At 35.0% G+C, this 17,982-nt stretch overlaps 1 protein-coding gene across 2 annotated transcripts in view; it reads left to right on the top strand.

Annotated features, from left to right (window-relative positions):
• Positions 1 to 17,982, top strand: part of LOC125668798 (protein Hook homolog 3-like) — a 29,599-nt gene that overhangs the window by 5,314 nt on the left and 6,303 nt on the right. The window contains exons 2-19 of one of the 2 annotated variants that reach the window (XM_056162068.1): positions 1,007 to 1,092; positions 3,810 to 3,882; positions 4,139 to 4,189; positions 4,378 to 4,429; positions 6,752 to 6,900; positions 7,487 to 7,543; positions 8,568 to 8,651; positions 9,907 to 10,001; positions 10,120 to 10,199; positions 10,501 to 10,565; positions 10,790 to 10,873; positions 11,060 to 11,102; positions 11,714 to 11,799; positions 12,242 to 12,406; positions 12,828 to 12,970; positions 13,661 to 13,801; positions 14,097 to 14,397; positions 15,344 to 15,448. In XM_056162068.1, the coding sequence (XP_056018043.1) occupies positions 1,007 to 1,092; positions 3,810 to 3,882; positions 4,139 to 4,189; positions 4,378 to 4,429; positions 6,752 to 6,900; positions 7,487 to 7,543; positions 8,568 to 8,651; positions 9,907 to 10,001; positions 10,120 to 10,199; positions 10,501 to 10,565; positions 10,790 to 10,873; positions 11,060 to 11,102; positions 11,714 to 11,799; positions 12,242 to 12,406; positions 12,828 to 12,970; positions 13,661 to 13,801; positions 14,097 to 14,397; positions 15,344 to 15,448 (1,860 nt within the window). The remainder of the gene's footprint in view (positions 1 to 1,006; positions 1,093 to 3,809; positions 3,883 to 4,138; positions 4,190 to 4,377; positions 4,430 to 6,751; positions 6,901 to 7,486; positions 7,544 to 8,567; positions 8,652 to 9,906; positions 10,002 to 10,119; positions 10,200 to 10,500; positions 10,566 to 10,789; positions 10,874 to 11,059; positions 11,103 to 11,713; positions 11,800 to 12,241; positions 12,407 to 12,827; positions 12,971 to 13,660; positions 13,802 to 14,096; positions 14,398 to 15,343; positions 15,449 to 17,982) is intronic. The other variant, XM_048903218.2, reaches the window with a different exon arrangement.

Here is a 17,982-nt window from a genome sequence, read left to right as displayed (position 1 = left end):
TTCAAGTGATAAGCAATATACATGAAAAAATTTCTTGTCAAATGCTTATCATATAATCGTATATTATTTCTTTTTCATATCAAATCACTCTGCATTTATCATATCTAGATTGCATGAAGGTGATGTTCATTTTATATTGTTACCTTGAAATCGCTCCTACATATTCTCCTGATTCGGATTAGCACTGCGTTTAATTTACATAATTATTGCGACCAGCTGCAGTAAATGTAAAACTGCAACGATGTACAGTGTATGGTAGTGCTTGATGTTTATATATTTATATTCTTATTACATTGATATATCAGAAAAGTGTTGAGAGCAACTTCTGACACAAAAAGAAACCCTTTTCTGCATCTGATAATCTCTTGCATACTCTCGAAAATTAAGAAATATGCTGCATTAGATGCATTTTAAACTTCTATCGGAGAACTTGCTCCCAAAACTTTTCAATTAATATAACGGAGGCTCTGTTTTTCAATATTAAAAGGATCAGCCTGAATGTAATGGATATCGTTGCACTTTTGTAATTATCACAATAATATTTGTTGGTTTTAAATATATAATGTCACGTAATAGTCTCGTGATGTTAAACACATGCCTCGATGAAAATATATGGAAACCTACTGGGTATCGGTTTAAACGTCGTTTCGTTCTCGGATATTTTCTATTAAATATTTTCCATATAAAACACGAAAGGCCATTTTATGCATCTGTTTTACTTTATTTTTGTATGGGATGCCTTAATTCAATTGAGTATGAAGTGGGGAAAAAACATTGGTGAATGTAAATATTCGTGTATCAATTTCCCGACCATCTTTTAATTTTATCAAAGCTTAGTTGGTTGTGAATAAATTAGATAACTCACTAAGCTGTCTTCCTCATTTACTATCAGTACAGAATGCCCAACCTATCAGTTACACATCCACTGTAACATTTTTTCATTATTTTGCATTATGTTGGTATCTAATATGATCTAAAGTACATCTACATTGTGTATCCTTTTCAGATGCAAACATTTGAGATATCTGTACCGGTCCATACCGTGGAGGATTTAAGTGATGGAGTGGCCATGGCACAAGTCCTCAATCAAATGTAAGTGACTGAGAAATATAAAATGCTGTATATGTGAATTGCATGTATGAGATTATGACAGCCACATTTTTACAGTAATTATCTGAAGCATATGGTAAGAAATAAGCAAATGTGTTTGCTTATGGAGGGGAATGAATGCAAACTACAGTTCTGTGTTGACCGTGCTACAGTTCTGTGTTGACTGTGCTACAGTCCTGTGGTGACTGTGCTACAGTCCTGTGGTGACTGTGCTACAGTTCTGTGTTGACTGTGCTACAGTTCTGTGTTGACTGCTACAGTCCTGTGTTGACTGTACTACAGTTCTGTGTTGACTGTGCTACAGTTCTGTGTTGACTGTGCTACAGTTCTGTGTTGACCGTGCTACAGTTCTGTGTTGACTGTGCTACAGTTCTGTGTTAACTGTGCTACAGTTCTGTGTATACTGTGCTACAGTCCTGTGTTGACTGTGCTACAGTTCTGTGGTGACTGTGCTACAGTTCTGTGTTGACTGTGCTACAGTTCTGTGTTGACTGCTACAGTCCTGTGTTGACTGTACTACAGTTAAGTGTGGACTGTGCTACAGTTCTGTGTTGACCGTGCTACAGTTCTGTGTTGACTGCTACAGTCCTGTGTTGACTGTACTACAGTTCTGTGTGGACTGTGCTACAGTTCTGTATTGACCATGCTACAGTTCTGTGTTGACTGTGCTACAGTTCTGTGTTGACTGTGCTACAGTCCTGTGGTGACTGTGCTACAGTTCTGTGTTGACCGTGCTACAGTTCTGTGTTGACTGTGCTACAGTTCTGTGTTGACTGCTACAGTTCTGTGTTGACCGTGCTACAGTTCTGTGTTGACTGCTACAGTTCTGTGTTGACCGTGCTACAGTCCTGTGGTGACTGTGCTACAGTTCTGTGTTGACTGTACTACAGTTCTGTGTTGACCGTGCTACAGTTCTGTGGTGACTGTGCTACAGTCCTGTGGTGACTGTGCTACAGTTCTGTGTTGACCGTGCTACAGTTCTGTGTTGACTGTGCTACAGTTCTGTGTTGACTGTGCTACAGTCCTGTGGTGACTGTGCTACAGTTCTGTGTTGACTGTGCTACAGTTCTGTGTTGACTGCTACAGTACTGTGTTGACTGTACTACAGTTCTGTGTTGACTGTGCTACAGTTCTGTGTTGACTGTGCTACAGTTCTGTGTTGACCGTGCTACAGTTCTGTGTTGACCGTGCTACAGTTCTGTGTTGACTGTGCTACAGTCCTGTGGTGACTGTGCTACAGTTCTGTGTTGACCGTGCTACAGTCCTGTGTTGACCATGCTACAGTCCTGTGTTGACCGTGCTACAGTTCTGTGTTGACTGTGCTACAGTTCTGTGTTGACTGTGCTACAGTTCTGTGTTGACCGTGCTACAGTTCTGTGTTGACCGTGCTACAGTTCTGTGTTGACCGTGCTACAATTCTGTGTTGACTGTGCTACAGTTAAGTGTGGACTGTGCTACAGTTCTGTGTTGACCGTGCTACAGTTCTGTGTTGACTGTGCTACAGTTCTGTGTTGACCGTGCTACAGTTCTGTGTTGACCGTGCTACAGTTCTGTGTTGACTGTACTACAGTTAAGTGTGGACTGTGCTACAGTTCTGTGTTGACCGTGCTACAGTTCTGTGTTGACTGCTACAGTCCTGTGTTGACTGTACTACAGTTCTGTGTGGACTGTGCTACAGTTCTGTGTTGACTGTGCTACAGTTCTGTATTGACCATGCTACAGTTCTGTGTTGACTGTGCTACAGTTCTGTGTTGACTGTGCTACAGTCCTGTGGTGACTGTGCTACAGTTCTGTGTTGACCGTGCTACAGTTCTGTGTTGACTGTGCTACAGTTCTGTGTTGACCGTGCTACAGTCCTGTGTTGACCGTGCTACAGTCCTGTGTTGACTGTGCTACAGTTCTGTGTTGACTGTGCTACAGTTCTGTGTTGACTGTGCTACAGTTCTGTGTTGACTGTGCTACAGTTCTGTGTTGACTGCTACAGTTCTGTGTTGACTGTGCTACAGTTCTGTGTTGACTGCTACAGTTCTGTGTTGACCGTGCTACAGTTCTGTATTGACCATGCTACAGTTCTGTGTTGACTGTGCTACAGTTCTGTGTTGACCGTGCTACAGTTCTGTGTTGACTGCTACAGTTCTGTGTTGACCGTGCTACAGTTCTGTGTTGACCGTGCTACAGTTCTGTGTTGACTGTGCTACAGTTCTGTGTTGACTGCTACAGTTCTGTGTTGACCGTGCTACAGTTCTGTGTTGACCGTGCTACAGTTCTGTGTTGACCGTGCTACAGTTCTGTGTTGACTGTTCTGTGTTGACTGCTACAGTTCTGTGTTGACTGTGCTACAGTTCTGTGTTGACCGTGCTACAGTTCTGTGTTGACCGTGCTACAGTCTTGTGTTGACCGTGCTACAGTTCTGTGTTAACTGTGCTACAGTCCTGTGTTGACTGTGCTACAGTTCTGTGTTGACTGCTACAGTTCTGTGTTAACTGTGCTACAGTTCTGTGTTGACTGTGCTACAGTCTTGTGTTGACCGTGCTACAGTCCTGTGTTGACCGTGCTACAGTCTTGTGTTGACCGTGCTACAGTCTTGTGTTGACCGTGCTACAGTCCTGTGTTGACCGTGCTACAGTTCTGTGTTGACTGTGCTACAGTTCTGTGATAAATTTAAGAATCCTGCTATTTATTTTTCTCTGTATTTTTAGAGTCCCAGACTATTTCAATGAGGGATGGATGTCAAAAATTAGATTGGATGAAGTCACTAACTGGAGACTAAAGGTATTTTTCTAGCTCTAATTAGTGGTACATATAATTTGCTTGTAGAATGGTCTCTATATGTTACAAGAAACCATTTTAAAATTGTGTTTAATTTTAGATTAGAAAGTATGTGCAAAGCAATTTGAATGATCTTTTTTGAAATAATGAGGTAACTGTAGACTATGACGGTGATATTTCATCTATGTTGTAATTACACAGACACAAAGAATGACATAATTGTGTCACTGAACTTGATATTCTTTGATAACACATTCAGGTCAGCAACTTAAAGAAGATATTGAATGGCATATTGGAATATAATATGGAGGTAATACCTTGTTTGAAGAGAAATAGTAATGCTTATTTACAGACAAAATCTTTCAGCAATAAGATTTTAAAAATCATGTAAATGATTATCTTACTTTAAAGTCCTTTTCAGTTTACACTTTACAGAATTATTTAAATTGATGTTAAAATGGCACTTTGTATGCTGAAATATCATGTATATTTATCCAGGTTTTGGGAATCCATATTCAGAATTTTCAAATGCCAGATGTTAGTCGTATTGGTAAGTGTATCTTTTAAATAAACGAGAACAGGCTGCATTTATTTACTTACTGTCACTGATGATTAGGGGTATTCCAGCAAAAAAAATATGGGGGGAGGGAAGGCACTTTATTTTAAGACAGCCACCCATACAATTTAATTTTCCTCTGCTACCACCACCCATACAAATAGATTCCCCCTGCCACCACCACCCATACAAATAGAATTAAAAATTCAATACTGAAATCACCTGTATAATAAGATTTTCCTTTAAAGGTAGAGTTCAGTTTCAACAAGTTCATATTGGTTTTAATCCTATGTACATGCAACTATTTTTTAGATAAGCCAGAATTTGTGGTGATTTATATGAACAAATTACCCGAATTTAAATGAATTTTGACAACATTAATGTGAATAAATAATTAAACGTTGATATTGTAATTTGTGATCCATTCTCTAGCCAAACTCAAGTTGTAATGTCATCTTAAGCATGTTGAGTTTAATAGTTAACAGAGAAGGTTCACTCATGCCAAAATTATTACACTACCGTAGTGGCCAAATGTTTAGCATTTGGTCTTCTAGCAGTGTTGTAGGTTCGAACCTTGCCCTTGACATAGGCCTATGTGTTAAAACAAGTTGTAAATGTTGGTGTTTCAGACACATGTGGCACATCACAACATTCTGAGAAAATTTGGGCATTTTAAATTTTTTTTTACATGAATGCGGATATTATTATTACCTTGAAAGACCTAACAATAATTGCTTAAGCCATTGTTAACCTAGAAGACAACCACCCATACAAATACATTTTCCCAACTCACCACTACTCATACAAATACATTTTCCCAAATCACCCCCACCCATCCAAAAAAAATATCAACTGCCTAATTGCTTAAGCCATTGGCTGATAAAAATGTGGAAACACGTTTTGATGGGCTTATGGCTGCAACTTCTTTGTAAACTCGTACATAATTTTTTTCTCGTTCCCTTCTGAGTTCGCTAAAAATATCCCTTAATAGATCATATCTGGAGATGGTGTTACTTCTAATCATGTCACTCCAACAGAAAACATTTTGTTTTCATTTATTCTTGTTGTCATTTCCACACAAACTGAAACATTTACTTTGAATAGAGTTATCTGCCCATGCATTTATCAATCTTTTTTCGTACATAATGTAGGATGGCTCTGTTTTTCTTCTTCCTCTTCTTTTATAATAAAAGAAATTTCACAACATGATAGACTCTATAATGTCTTCATTTTTATCATAATTCACTGGCACCCATATTTTTTTTTAACCTAGAAGACAACCACCCATACAAATACATTTTTCCAACTCACCACTAATACAAAAACATTTTCCCAAATCACCCCCACCTATCCAAAAAAAATATCAACTGCCTCCCCCCCCCCCCCCCCCCCCCCATACGTTTTTTGCTGGAATAGCCATTATATAAAGTGAATAGAATGATTTAACTACCCAAGAAGAGCAATATTTACCAAACCTGAAACTAATCACAGAGCTCTGAAGTCGTAATTTTTTAATCAGTGAACTGAACACACAGTTTCATTGTCCTGTTTCCTCTAAGTATCTGCAAAATGTTTTTCTTTGAACTGATGTGGGAGTAATTTCTAGAATTGTGATTCATATAGCAAGGCAAATCCTCACTATTTGGTTTGTAAACATCTTCCTTTCTGCACATCCAATCACAAGACAACATTTTTATACCCCCTGTAATAGATCTTACAAAAGGGGAATGCATGTATGATTATAAAAAATAGCTTGTAATATTTAAGGACAAACACGATGTTTCTGACATTTTTTTAAGAATTATTTTTTTCATCTCCCGTATGATTTTCGAAATAGGTTTAATTTCATATTGTAGTAATATTTATACCATACTTTGTATATCGACCTGGTAGCTCAGTGGTTTGATCACCTATCTAGTAATGGAAGGGTCCCTGCTTCAATACCAGATTGTTCCAAAGATTTTCCTCTCATTCTTTGTTACATTTATACAACTTACTGTAATACATAAGAGCTGACTCTAAATTTTTACTTGCAACAACCAGGAACTACCAAAAGATGCTAACTCTGAAACAGACATGGTAATATATCGTAAGATTTTTTTTGTATAAACGAGATAGAATGCAAGTGAATAGTACGTGAAATGTCACGAAAAATTATATATTATTGAGGAACGTCGTGTAGGTCCTTAAATCATTAAGAACAGATACAGAGAAAAAACTGATTTTAAAGTTACACACAATTTGAGTAATGGGTATTCTAGTTTGATTCACTGTGACTGTGTTCACTTCTTTGAATCTAATTTGATATTCCCCCAGGTGAACGAAGTGATGTGGCAGAGCTTGGTCGACTTCTGCAGTTGATTCTGGGCTGTGCCGTGAACTGTGCTAACAAGGAGGAATATATCGGGAGAATCATGTCAATGGAAGAGTCAGTGCAACACGTGGTTATGAATGCCATACAAGAGGTAATATTTACGACAGATCAAACTTTTGTAGACTATGAACAGGAGCTTTCAAATTTATCATGGCTTTGCAAATTTTAACCTCAAGGAGGCACAGAGATGGTCGAGAAATATTAGTGTTGTCTGAAAATCTTGGTGTCATGTGTTCAAATCCCATTGGAAAATTTTACCCTTCACAAGTGTTATGTGAAAAATGAAGTCTTCAAATATACCTTCTTATTGTAAATAAATCATACTTTCATTTTGAATGTATTATTTCATGACTAGTCAGAAATGGGTTTACTTCTTCTTTTTTTTTGGTCAGTGTATCAGGTCTCCTTAACTTTATTTTCTCAAGAAACTAAAAATATTAGAAAGTGACAAAATCTGACTATGTTTTTGGTTTAACTTTGTAGAGCACATTTGTTATGAGGTGAGCTACATGTACTTAGTGTTTGATTCACACTGTTTGTACAATGAGAATGTTTACTACAGATTTTATTGCTGAAGACCACATTCAATTGGCAATATTATGGATTAAAAGCTCTCCTTTTTAAGTATGTAACACTATTTTGTTTATGGAATTGTGGTGTTTTTTTTTACTTTAAAGTTGATGACGAAGGAGATGAGTGCAAATATAGAGGGAGACACAGAGTTAGGCGATCAGGTATGTGCATTCATTTATCAAAGATAGCTCTGAGGGATGACACAGTGTCTGTCAATTATTTATCACTTAATCCCATAATTTGAATAACCCATTCGTGCCAATATCTAAGCTCATGAGAAGCTTTGATATCATTTGTAGAACTTGTTTTTAATTGTCGTAAAATAAAGGTTAAACTATCACTTAACTTGAGATTATTTGATGATAAATAAAGTTTAAACTATCACTTAATTTGGGATTATTTAGTGTCAGAGTAAACTTTGCAGATCTTTTGAGTATTTATTGCATGCATTTATCAAGAGAGATAGAAAATATCGATGCACCTATTAAGCTAGCTCGGAATTGCATTCAAATACTGTGGAAGCACTTATTTTGGTGGATTGAAAGTTTTGGGGAAATTACCTATATGGGATCTTTATTTTTGTGGTTGAATAGTTTTAATTCTTTAAGGTCTGCAGTGGGGGAAAAATCAATATGATAGGGTGTTTTCACAATGTATGTCACTGATAAATACACAAAGCATATCAATTGCTTAAGAATTTATGCAGAATTTTAGGAGTTTTTAAAATTTATTACATTAATGAATATGAATTTTAATAGAAATTTGAAGATCCAGCTTTGGGTTGAATGCAAAAATTATTTCACAGGTTTTTTGAGTTTTAGCTGTTTTAAAATCTGGGCAAACAATTTCACAAATATCCACACTCCTTAATGAATGGCTTTACTTGTATCTCTTCTGCTGAGTTACGTACTTATATTTCCTTGTTATATATTTTTAGAAACGTCGATCTTGATTGTGTTTTCTCTGATCACCTTTTTAGCTAGAAAAATTCCCTTGATGACTGTTGCACATAGAGATTTTGACCAAAATTTTTATATCCAAGTACTGGTATATATACAGTAGGAAGATGTAGCAGTAGGCATATGTATGATATTGTGCTATGACCTGCTTGGGCTTAAGACTTGTAAGAGAGATTTACTTGTAAATTAGAGAACTTGTCTCTGATAATTTCGTGGGTTTTTTCAGTTAAAGCGTGCAGTTGATGACCTAAATAGTGCCTTAGAAGCAAAGGAAGAGTTGACACAGCGATGCCATGAACTTGATCAACAGGTAAACTTCCTTTCTTATTGATGACACACCGTTCTACACTGTATGTTGATTTGTAGAGAAAGAAAAACTACATTAACAAGATATTATGTGTAAGCCATTTTAGGGAGAAAAGATTGAAATTGCATATACATGTATATGTACATTGTTGGTATATATAGGATTATGTGAAATTGTGTCTGTTGTCTTGTAAGCGAAAGCGGAAATCGATAGCTGATGATAAGTCATACCACGGATGCTTTGATAGCTGATGATAAGTCATACCACAGATGCTTTGATAGCTGATGATAAGTCATACCACGGATGCTTTGATAGCTGATGATAAGTCATACCACGGATGCTTTGATAGCTGATGATAAGTCATACCACGGATGCTTTGATAGCTGATGATAAGTCATACCACGGATGCTTAGATATGCATTGTATTTGCATTGTATTAGTAATGCCAAGTCAATACAGTTAAATACACTATGCAAAAAAAAAGTCCTTGTTAGCATAAAGAAAAAGATTTTAAAATATATCTTGTTGAATATATGTATGTTGATAAGTTGATAATTATTGTTGTAATTAATAGGGAGTGTGATTCCCAATTTTTTTTACTAGATTAAGAATTGAATTTGGGAGACCTCTACATCATTAGATTACCACTGATCAGTCCAAGCTGATGTACAAGGTCCATTTAAATGTCACTTGACCATATTAGTAATCAATTGCTATAGTGTATATACAAGAATTGATCTGCAAGAATTTAATTAAACGAGACTGTCAGAAAAGCTCTTGAATTTGATATGTTTGGGAATTATTCATGGTGCCTCAGTTCCTTTTCCTTTGCATGTTCCTGGACCATTATGAAATATACTGATAGTGTTTTCAAGGTAACAGAGAAGATTATATAAAAAATTTGCCTAGTTCATGACTATGTAAAGTTGGAATTGAATAAGTTAATACTTAATAGATACACAGTTGCTTATGTAAAAAGGCTATGGTCACAGGATTTTACTTTACAGATTTATCATGAGTAATGAAAATATGTTACAAGTTTAGTAGATTGATTCACAAACTTGGAGTAAAGGGTATATAAAAGATAGAACATGTTTAAGAATGTGTATTTCTGTGGTATGTAATTTTTTTAAAAACATTTCCTGAGTCCCCATTTGCATGTGTTCCTGGGAGGGAAAAGTCCTGCTAGTACAATTCCATTCTGACTTGACTGCTAGCAGCAGGCTGATACATTTTATATGAAACATCTTATTTGCAGGTGGCAGCACTTCTAGAGGAAAAGCAAGTGTATGCAGCAGAGAATGATAGACTACAAGAACGCATCAACCAGTCAGAAAACTTCGATGATTCAAGGTAAAAAAAAAAATGAAAAAAACTAATATTCAAAATCATCCAAAAATTTCATGTTTGCATAATTTTTTTGACAAGTTGTCAAATGGTATTCCTTGAATTTCATGTGCACTGGTTTCAGCACCCCTGCTGGAAAAAGATTTCTACAACTTCAGCAGCAAGTGGATGCCTTACAGGAAGAAAACTTCAAACTGGAGACCTGTAAGTCAGGCCTCCTAATGTTTCACAATATCGGAGGAAATTACATGGATTCAATACTATATTGAGACTTTTACTTATTTATAATTCATCTCTGGAAAATTGATGGAAGAAAAAATGTTAGACAATTGATGAAATAGAAACATGTTTATATATTGTATATTACAGACAAAATCAACTCGGTGCATTAAAATGTACATAGCAAAATGTCCGAAGTTCTTCAGTGTTAAGAATAAAATTCTGTGCATTTTGCATATTTGACCAATAAACACATTTACTTGAGTGCGTCAACTTTTTTCCACAGCCAAAGATGACATAAGAATTAAATTTGATGTCCTGTCCAAAGAATGTACAGATTTAAAGCAAAAGGTTTAATTACAAATATTATTTCTTCGTTCTTTCACCATTTGATTTTTATCAACATTTATACTTGAAATCAATATTAAAGTTCATATATATATTATTTGATAATCTATTATACATGTATGGTGTAAAATTTACATCTTTGCACTTACGATTTTTAAACCAATTGTTTGATATTGATGAAAAGTGTGAAAGACTGATTGTAGTACATCGTAAAGTAATTTTGACAGAATGCGGAGTTAACAAAAGAGGTGAACGATGCCCGAACACTGAAGGACGAGGTGGATGTACTCAGACACACCTCAGAACAAGTGGTAAATTTCTAGTTTACAATATCCTCTCACAAAGTGTAATTTGAATATCGTCTCCTTTTTTGTTTTGAACTTAGATCAAAGACATGTAGATTATAAATATAACTGTGCTTTAGAAAAGTTTTGTTCTTTTTGTCATGCTTCTGTCAAAGTGTTTATAATTTTGTCATTTTGATTTATCTTTTGTAGACAAAATATGAGGGGATGATCGATTCTTACAAGAAGAAGATAGGTAAGTGTTTACACTTATTAGTTTCCCACAATGAAGAAGATTAAATGGTACACAGTAGATATCGCTCTTTGCTTCTTGCATTTAAAGTTTTTAGAGCAGGTCTTTTGGCCCTGTACAGATGATGTAGTTAAGGACCAAAATAAATATCACACTCAGATAGCTGTTTGTCGTGTATTTTCTGAGGGAGTGAGAATGTAAAGATAGTACATATATTTCGTAGAATGTGTGTGAGGGATTCATACTATCAATCAGATTCAGTCTTAATGAGGAAGCTGAATGTAACCCATATTTTTGTATTAAGTGTCTGGGGTAAAGTTTACTGACCAGACCTGCATAGAGGATGCATTTAAACTGACCAAGTAAAAATTTATGGAACAATCTACCTTAATCAGAGTTTCAGATGGCTGGCCAAATTGGATTTTTGTTTTAACTAATCACCCAGCCAAGTTGAACTAATTACTCTATATGCCCCACATTTAGAGTGGATGTTGGTTATATGAATGCATTCTATCAGTATTGTAGGTACATCAAGCCAGAGGTACACTTTTACCATTTCAAAAAAAAAATGAAAATGTTTACTTTGTGACATTTATACATGTAATTGTTTTCAGAGGAGCTGAGTGATTTAAGGGGTCAGGTCAAACTTCTGGAAGAAAAAAATACCAAGTATATGCAGGATCATCTAGACATGGAAGAGGTATGCAAAGGATTGGGAAGAGATAGGTAGAGAATTGGGAAGAGGTAGGCAGAGAATTAGTAAGAGATAGGTAGAGAATTAGGAAGAGATAGGCAGAGAATTGGGAAGAGGTAGGTAGAGAATTAGGAAGAGATAGGCAGAGAATTAGGAATAGGTAGGTACAGTATTGGGAAGAGGTAGGTACAGTATTGGGAAGAGATAGGTAGAGTATTGGGAAGAGGTAGGTACAGTATTGGGAAGAGATGGGTAGAGCATTGGGAAGAGATACATGTAGGCAGAGAATTGCTTCAGTGTGATGTATAAGATTATATATATCTGTACACGTGAATCTTAATTTCACACTGGCTAGATATCTACCTGATCATTGTTTTGCATGCACTTCAGTTCTGTTGTAATACAATGTATATACTTTATAAAAACTGAATGAAAACTATCCCGTCAGGAACTACGGAAATCCAGCACAGTAAAACAGCAGCTAGAGATGTACAAGAGGCAGGTTCATGAACTCCAGAGCAAAATGTCGGAGGAAACAAAACGAGCAGACAAAGCTGACTTTGAGTGCAAGAGGGCCCAGGAGAAACTGGTGGCACTACAAAGGGAAAAAGAGGTGAAACTTTGTCACACTGTACATAAACCCACTCAAAGCTATATACACTAGTTCATCTAACTTTTGTTCTTATTTTTATACTTGTAAAAATGAAACAACAGAAATTTGCAGAAGCTCTTAGCAGAAAAGCATGTTTAAACAATTACCTTGTATCACTAAATTACTCTATACATGGTACAGTTTGAAATTCCATGCCTGTTATTTACATGGTTTCTGTAGTTTTAGATTTATCGTTTTTTGTTGATTCTATGAAAATGTTATGGCTAGACAACATTTACTGCCGTTTGATTTCATGACTGATCTACAGTAAAAACAGTGGAATCAAGCTGTTCAGCAGTGAAAATATGGCTGCATGTACAGTAAACAATAGATATATAACAGCAATTGAATACAGATTTGTTACAAATAAATTTTTTTGTAGAGAATTGCAACAGAACGGGATTCTCTGAAGGAGATGAATGAGGAACTGAAGTGTTCTCAGCTTCAGAGTGTGGAAAGTGGAGAGCCATCAGACCTCACACAGACACCCAGAGTGGAGATGTTGTCCCTCCCCCCAGAAATCAAGTATGTGTGGCCTTCCCTGTATTTGTAGAGTTTTTGATTACTTATCACTCGTGATAATACTTGTGGTTTTACATTCTAGCATATTGACACTGAGCAGGTGGTTTTTGTTGGGGTTATTTATAAACGCCCCCTCCCCATAGGGATGTAAACTTGAATCATCTTGTCAACATAATTTGTCTAGAGGATATCTTAAATACCACTGAACAGATTTGATTAAAACTTTGTGTATATCTTGTATGAATAATGAAGTTGTGCACGTGCTATTTTTATTGAGATTTTTTAATATTCAAGGAAGTTATGGATATTTTTTCCATATTGAGGAAGAAGAATTTATGTTGTTAAGTGTCCAGAGTGTATCTCAATAATTCACTATTTCCCACCATCCAATATAGGGGAGGGGGGGGGGGGGTATTAGTCCTGTTAGAACATTTCTAGATTTTCTGGCCAAATTATAATGAATGTACAATAACAGATGTTTGAATATTGGTTTTCATCTGAAGATCATAACTGTACACTTGTAGTGTTTTATTTATGTATATGTATTCATTTTATAGTGTTTAATAAATACAAATGTACTTTTAGGTTCAGAGCGGTTGTTATAATTTGATGATGGATTTCATGTCCTTAAAGATGAAGAAGATCAGATTTTAAAATAAAAAAGTAAGGAAGAAGTTCTGCTTTTCATTGTAGAGAAAAGATACTGAGGTTGGAGCATGAGAACAAAATGTTGAGGCTTAAGGGGTCAGGTTCGGAGGAGGAAGGCTCCCAGGTGTTGCAGTCCATGTTGGATGATGCCAATAGTCGCAAGAATGAGCTGGAAACGGAACTTAGGTTAGTGGAGGGTTGTCCACAAAAGGAATGAAATTAGTTATGGGTAATTTAGAGCTTTCATTCTCAGAAAAAAGGAAATGACATAAAGTTGTCAAGTATCTAGGAAAATTTGCAAAACATCAATTTATTAAATTAATCAAGGTACCCATTTGTTTATCAAAATTTTTCTGTATTGGAGAAAAAAAAATATTATGAATACCTGTTATTTTCATATTCCTAATGTGTCCAGTAATGATATCTGAAACACTGTCCATTTTAGCATTTTTTGTATCAGGAAATGTTTTCTGCCTTACAGAATTTCAAATCAAAGAATAATGGAATTGGAGGCTCAGGTAGAGGATATTCATGAAAATCAGAACACAGTGACTAGTGAGGAGGTGGTGGAGGTCAAGAGGAAGTTAAATGAGCAGATTCAAAGGACTCAGGAAAAAGACAGTGCCTTGTCTAAAACCAAAGAGCTACAGGAGGAGCTGGAGAAGAAATACACTGCCCAGTCTCAGACCGTGCAGCAGTTACAGGACTTGTTAAACAAGAAGGACAATGAGATGAAGCTGATGGAGGCACGATACAGCAAATACTTAGACAAGGCTAGAGCGGTAAGACATTTCTCTGTTTATACAAGTCTAGATCAGTAAGATGTTTCTCAGTTTATACAAGTCTAGATCAGTAAGATGTTTCTCTGTTTATACAAGTCTAGATCAGTAAAACGTTTCTCTGTTTATTCAAGTCTAGATCAGTAAGACGTTTCTCTGTTTATACAAGTCTAGATCAGTAAAACGTTTCTCTGTTTATACAAGTCTAGATCAGTAAGATGTTTCTCTGTTTATACAAGTCTAGATCAGTAAAATGTTTCTCAGTTTATACAAGTCTAGATCAGTAATACGTTTCTCTGTGTAGATAAATGTAGATCAGTAAGAATTTTCTCTGTGTAGACAAGGCTAGAGCAGGAAGATATTTTTCTGTTTAGACATGACTAGAGCAGCTAGACATTTCTCTTTTTAGACAAGATAAGGTGTAAGCCATTTCTATATCTACGCTAAAGCTGTCAACAATTTCTTTGTTTAGATAATGCTACAAGCAGTAGGATATTCAAAACTTGAGAAGTTTAAACATTACTTTTTAAATAAAACTAAAGTGGTCATCAATTTTGTGTTTAGACAAGCTGAAGTGGTAAATTATTTCTTTGTTTACACAAGTTACAGTGGTAAAACATGTCTTTTCTAGACAATTTAGAGTGGTGAAATATTTCTTTGTTTCGAGAAAGCTCAAGAAAGAGCAGTAAGCCATTTCTTATGTTTAGACAAAATGAACAATGTAAAACATGTCTGTTTAGATAAAGCTAGAGCAGTCAAATATTCAAATCATCTCCACTCTGTATTCCATAACCAACATTTCAGTGCATGTTGTAATTTGATTTTCTTCATTAATTATTGTGTTGACATGTTTGTGATATGCCTATGTTTCTGACTCTAGCATGTGTATAAACTTGATATTGTGCTTTGAATCTGTCTGTCCTAATTTTCATCATTGTAATCGTCTTAGGTGTTTAAAGCTATTGACCCTAAACAAAACAGCAGCACATCAGCTGAGGTTCAAGCCCTGAAAAACCAGCTGCATGAGAAGGAGAAATACATAGCTCAAATTGAGGTAAAAAAAAAAAAAAAAATCTCAAATTGATATTAACCAAATTTAGCAGTTTATTAAAACATCACATTGGGTATGCATAATGTGCAATGTATTAGATACTTAATTTTCAAAAATACCGGCAGAAGACATCTAATTCATGGTATAATGAGGACCAGTAATATTGTATGGAGACATTTAATTCATGGTATTATGAGGACCAGTAATATTGTATGGAGACATTTAATTCATGGTATTATGAGGACCAGTAATACTGTATGGAAACATTTAATTCATGGTATTATGAGGACCAGTAATATTGTATGGAGACAATTAATTCATGGTATTATGAGGACCAGTAATATTGTATGGAAACATTTAATTCATGGTATTATGAGGACCAGTAATATTGTATGGAGACATTTAATTCATGGTATTATGAGGACCTGTAATATTGTATGGAAACATTTAATTCATGGTATTATGAGGACCAGTAATATTGTGTGGAGACATTTAATTCATGGTATTATGAGGACCTGTAATATTGTATGGAAACATTTAATTCATGGTATTATGAGGACCAGTAATATTGTATGGAAACATTTAATTCATGGTATTATGAGGACCAGTAATATTGTATGGAGACATTTAATTCATGGTATTATGAGGACCAGTAATATTGTATGGAGACATTTAATTCATGGTATTATGAGGACCAGTAATATTGTATGGAGACATTTAATTCATGGTATTATGAGGACCTGTAATGTTGTATGGAGACATTTTGTACAGTAACAGCTATTAAACAAAATTTTATAGTATTTATAGATATAAAAAAAAAACCCTGATCTTATAACTGAAAATGATGACAAAATTAATCTGTTATACTTCTCTTTTGTTTTAATCAAAAAAATTACTATGTGTATTATGTATATGTGAAATATTATATATATTATACCATAAAATTTGTAGGTATGGTTTAGAAATAAGATTTTTTTTTTTCGTAATAGAAAATATGTGTACAACTCTCTGTTAATTATACGTTGACAAGACTGACTTCTCTCTATCCTCTACCTGAACAATCTAACAGACTATAAATTGTATTTCATTTTAAGATATGCATGACTTCTTGAGTGGGGCATGATATCTCAGTGTTTTCATTTGAATACTGTACATGTATTTAAGTATGGATTCTTCTCATATCTATTGGTTGTGTGGTGATGTGATATACAACTATAGAATAATTGTAGGAACACATTTCTTCATTTTGGAAAGCAGCACTAACAAAAAAAACACCTACAAATTCAAAATGATATAAGGTAGACCGCATTTCCTCTGATGAGTTAGATGTATGCACAATGGTCATTATTTCTGTCATACTTCTGCTGTTTAGATTTTCGTTTGATAGCTCTGGTGTGATTTTCGTTTGATAGCTCTGGTGTGATGAGGTGCATAATGACATAAAATAAAGTAGGGGTATTGGATCATGTAACAAAGGGAAAATTATTTTCTCAATTTTTCCCAAAAAAAAGAATAGGGTTGGTAGTAAGGTATTAAAAAGTATCATGCAAACTTGCTCTACTCTCTTATTTTTGTCATGAACTTATTCCAATAGCATGTAAATTATGTTTTTGCTGTGATTTTATTCACTGGAAACCAAAATCAGTACTTTATATTTATTTTTCAAATGAGGGAATAAAGTGATATTTTACTGATGTTGATTCTACTGAAAATATACTCCCTTATGATTCAAGTTATCCAGACCCTATCTTAGTGTTAAATATTACTACTGTCAGATATACTCCCTTATAATACAAGTTGTCTAGGCCCTATCTTAGTGTTAAATGTTACAACTTGTCAGATATACTCCCTTATAATACAAGTTATCCAGACCCTATCTTAGTGTTAGATATTACTACTGTCAGATATACTCCCTTATAATACAAGTTATCCAGACCCTATCTTAGTGTTAAATGTTACAACTTGTCAGATATACTCCCTTATAATACAAGTTATCTAGGCCCTATCTTAGTGTTAAATATTACTACTGTCAGATATACTCCCTTATAATATATAATTATGGACTGTTTAGCAGGGAGACATCACAAATTATCAGGTCTTAGTAGGGTTATCACCCGAGGGCGCCTATGTGCCCGAGGGTGATAACCCTACTCAGACCTGATAATTTGTGATGTCTCCCTGCTAAACAGTCCATAATAGTTTTATTATACCGAAGAATCTGAAAGTTAAAAAAAACTATCACACATTTATGGACTTGTACCATGTATCTTTTTTTATTTAAAATGTCAACAGATTCATAATAACTTTCTCTGCAGAAAATTCTGATAACTTTTCAATAGTTTACGAGGGGTTAAATCAATGTTACCCTCAATGATATACATTATTTTGTTTTACACTCAATGTCATGTACATTTATTAGATATATATGTTAACGAAAGCAAAACATTGAGGTTTGAGAAAGTTAAACGAGAGAAAGCTTTCAATTGTGACGTCATAGTAAAATGACACAAAAACATAACGTCAAACGTAAATATTTC

This window comes from Ostrea edulis, chromosome 4, assembly GCF_947568905.1.
Source record: "Ostrea edulis chromosome 4, xbOstEdul1.1, whole genome shotgun sequence".
Lineage (NCBI taxonomy): Eukaryota > Metazoa > Mollusca > Bivalvia > Ostreida > Ostreidae > Ostrea > Ostrea edulis.
This window is presented reverse-complemented; position numbering and strand designations above follow the sequence as displayed.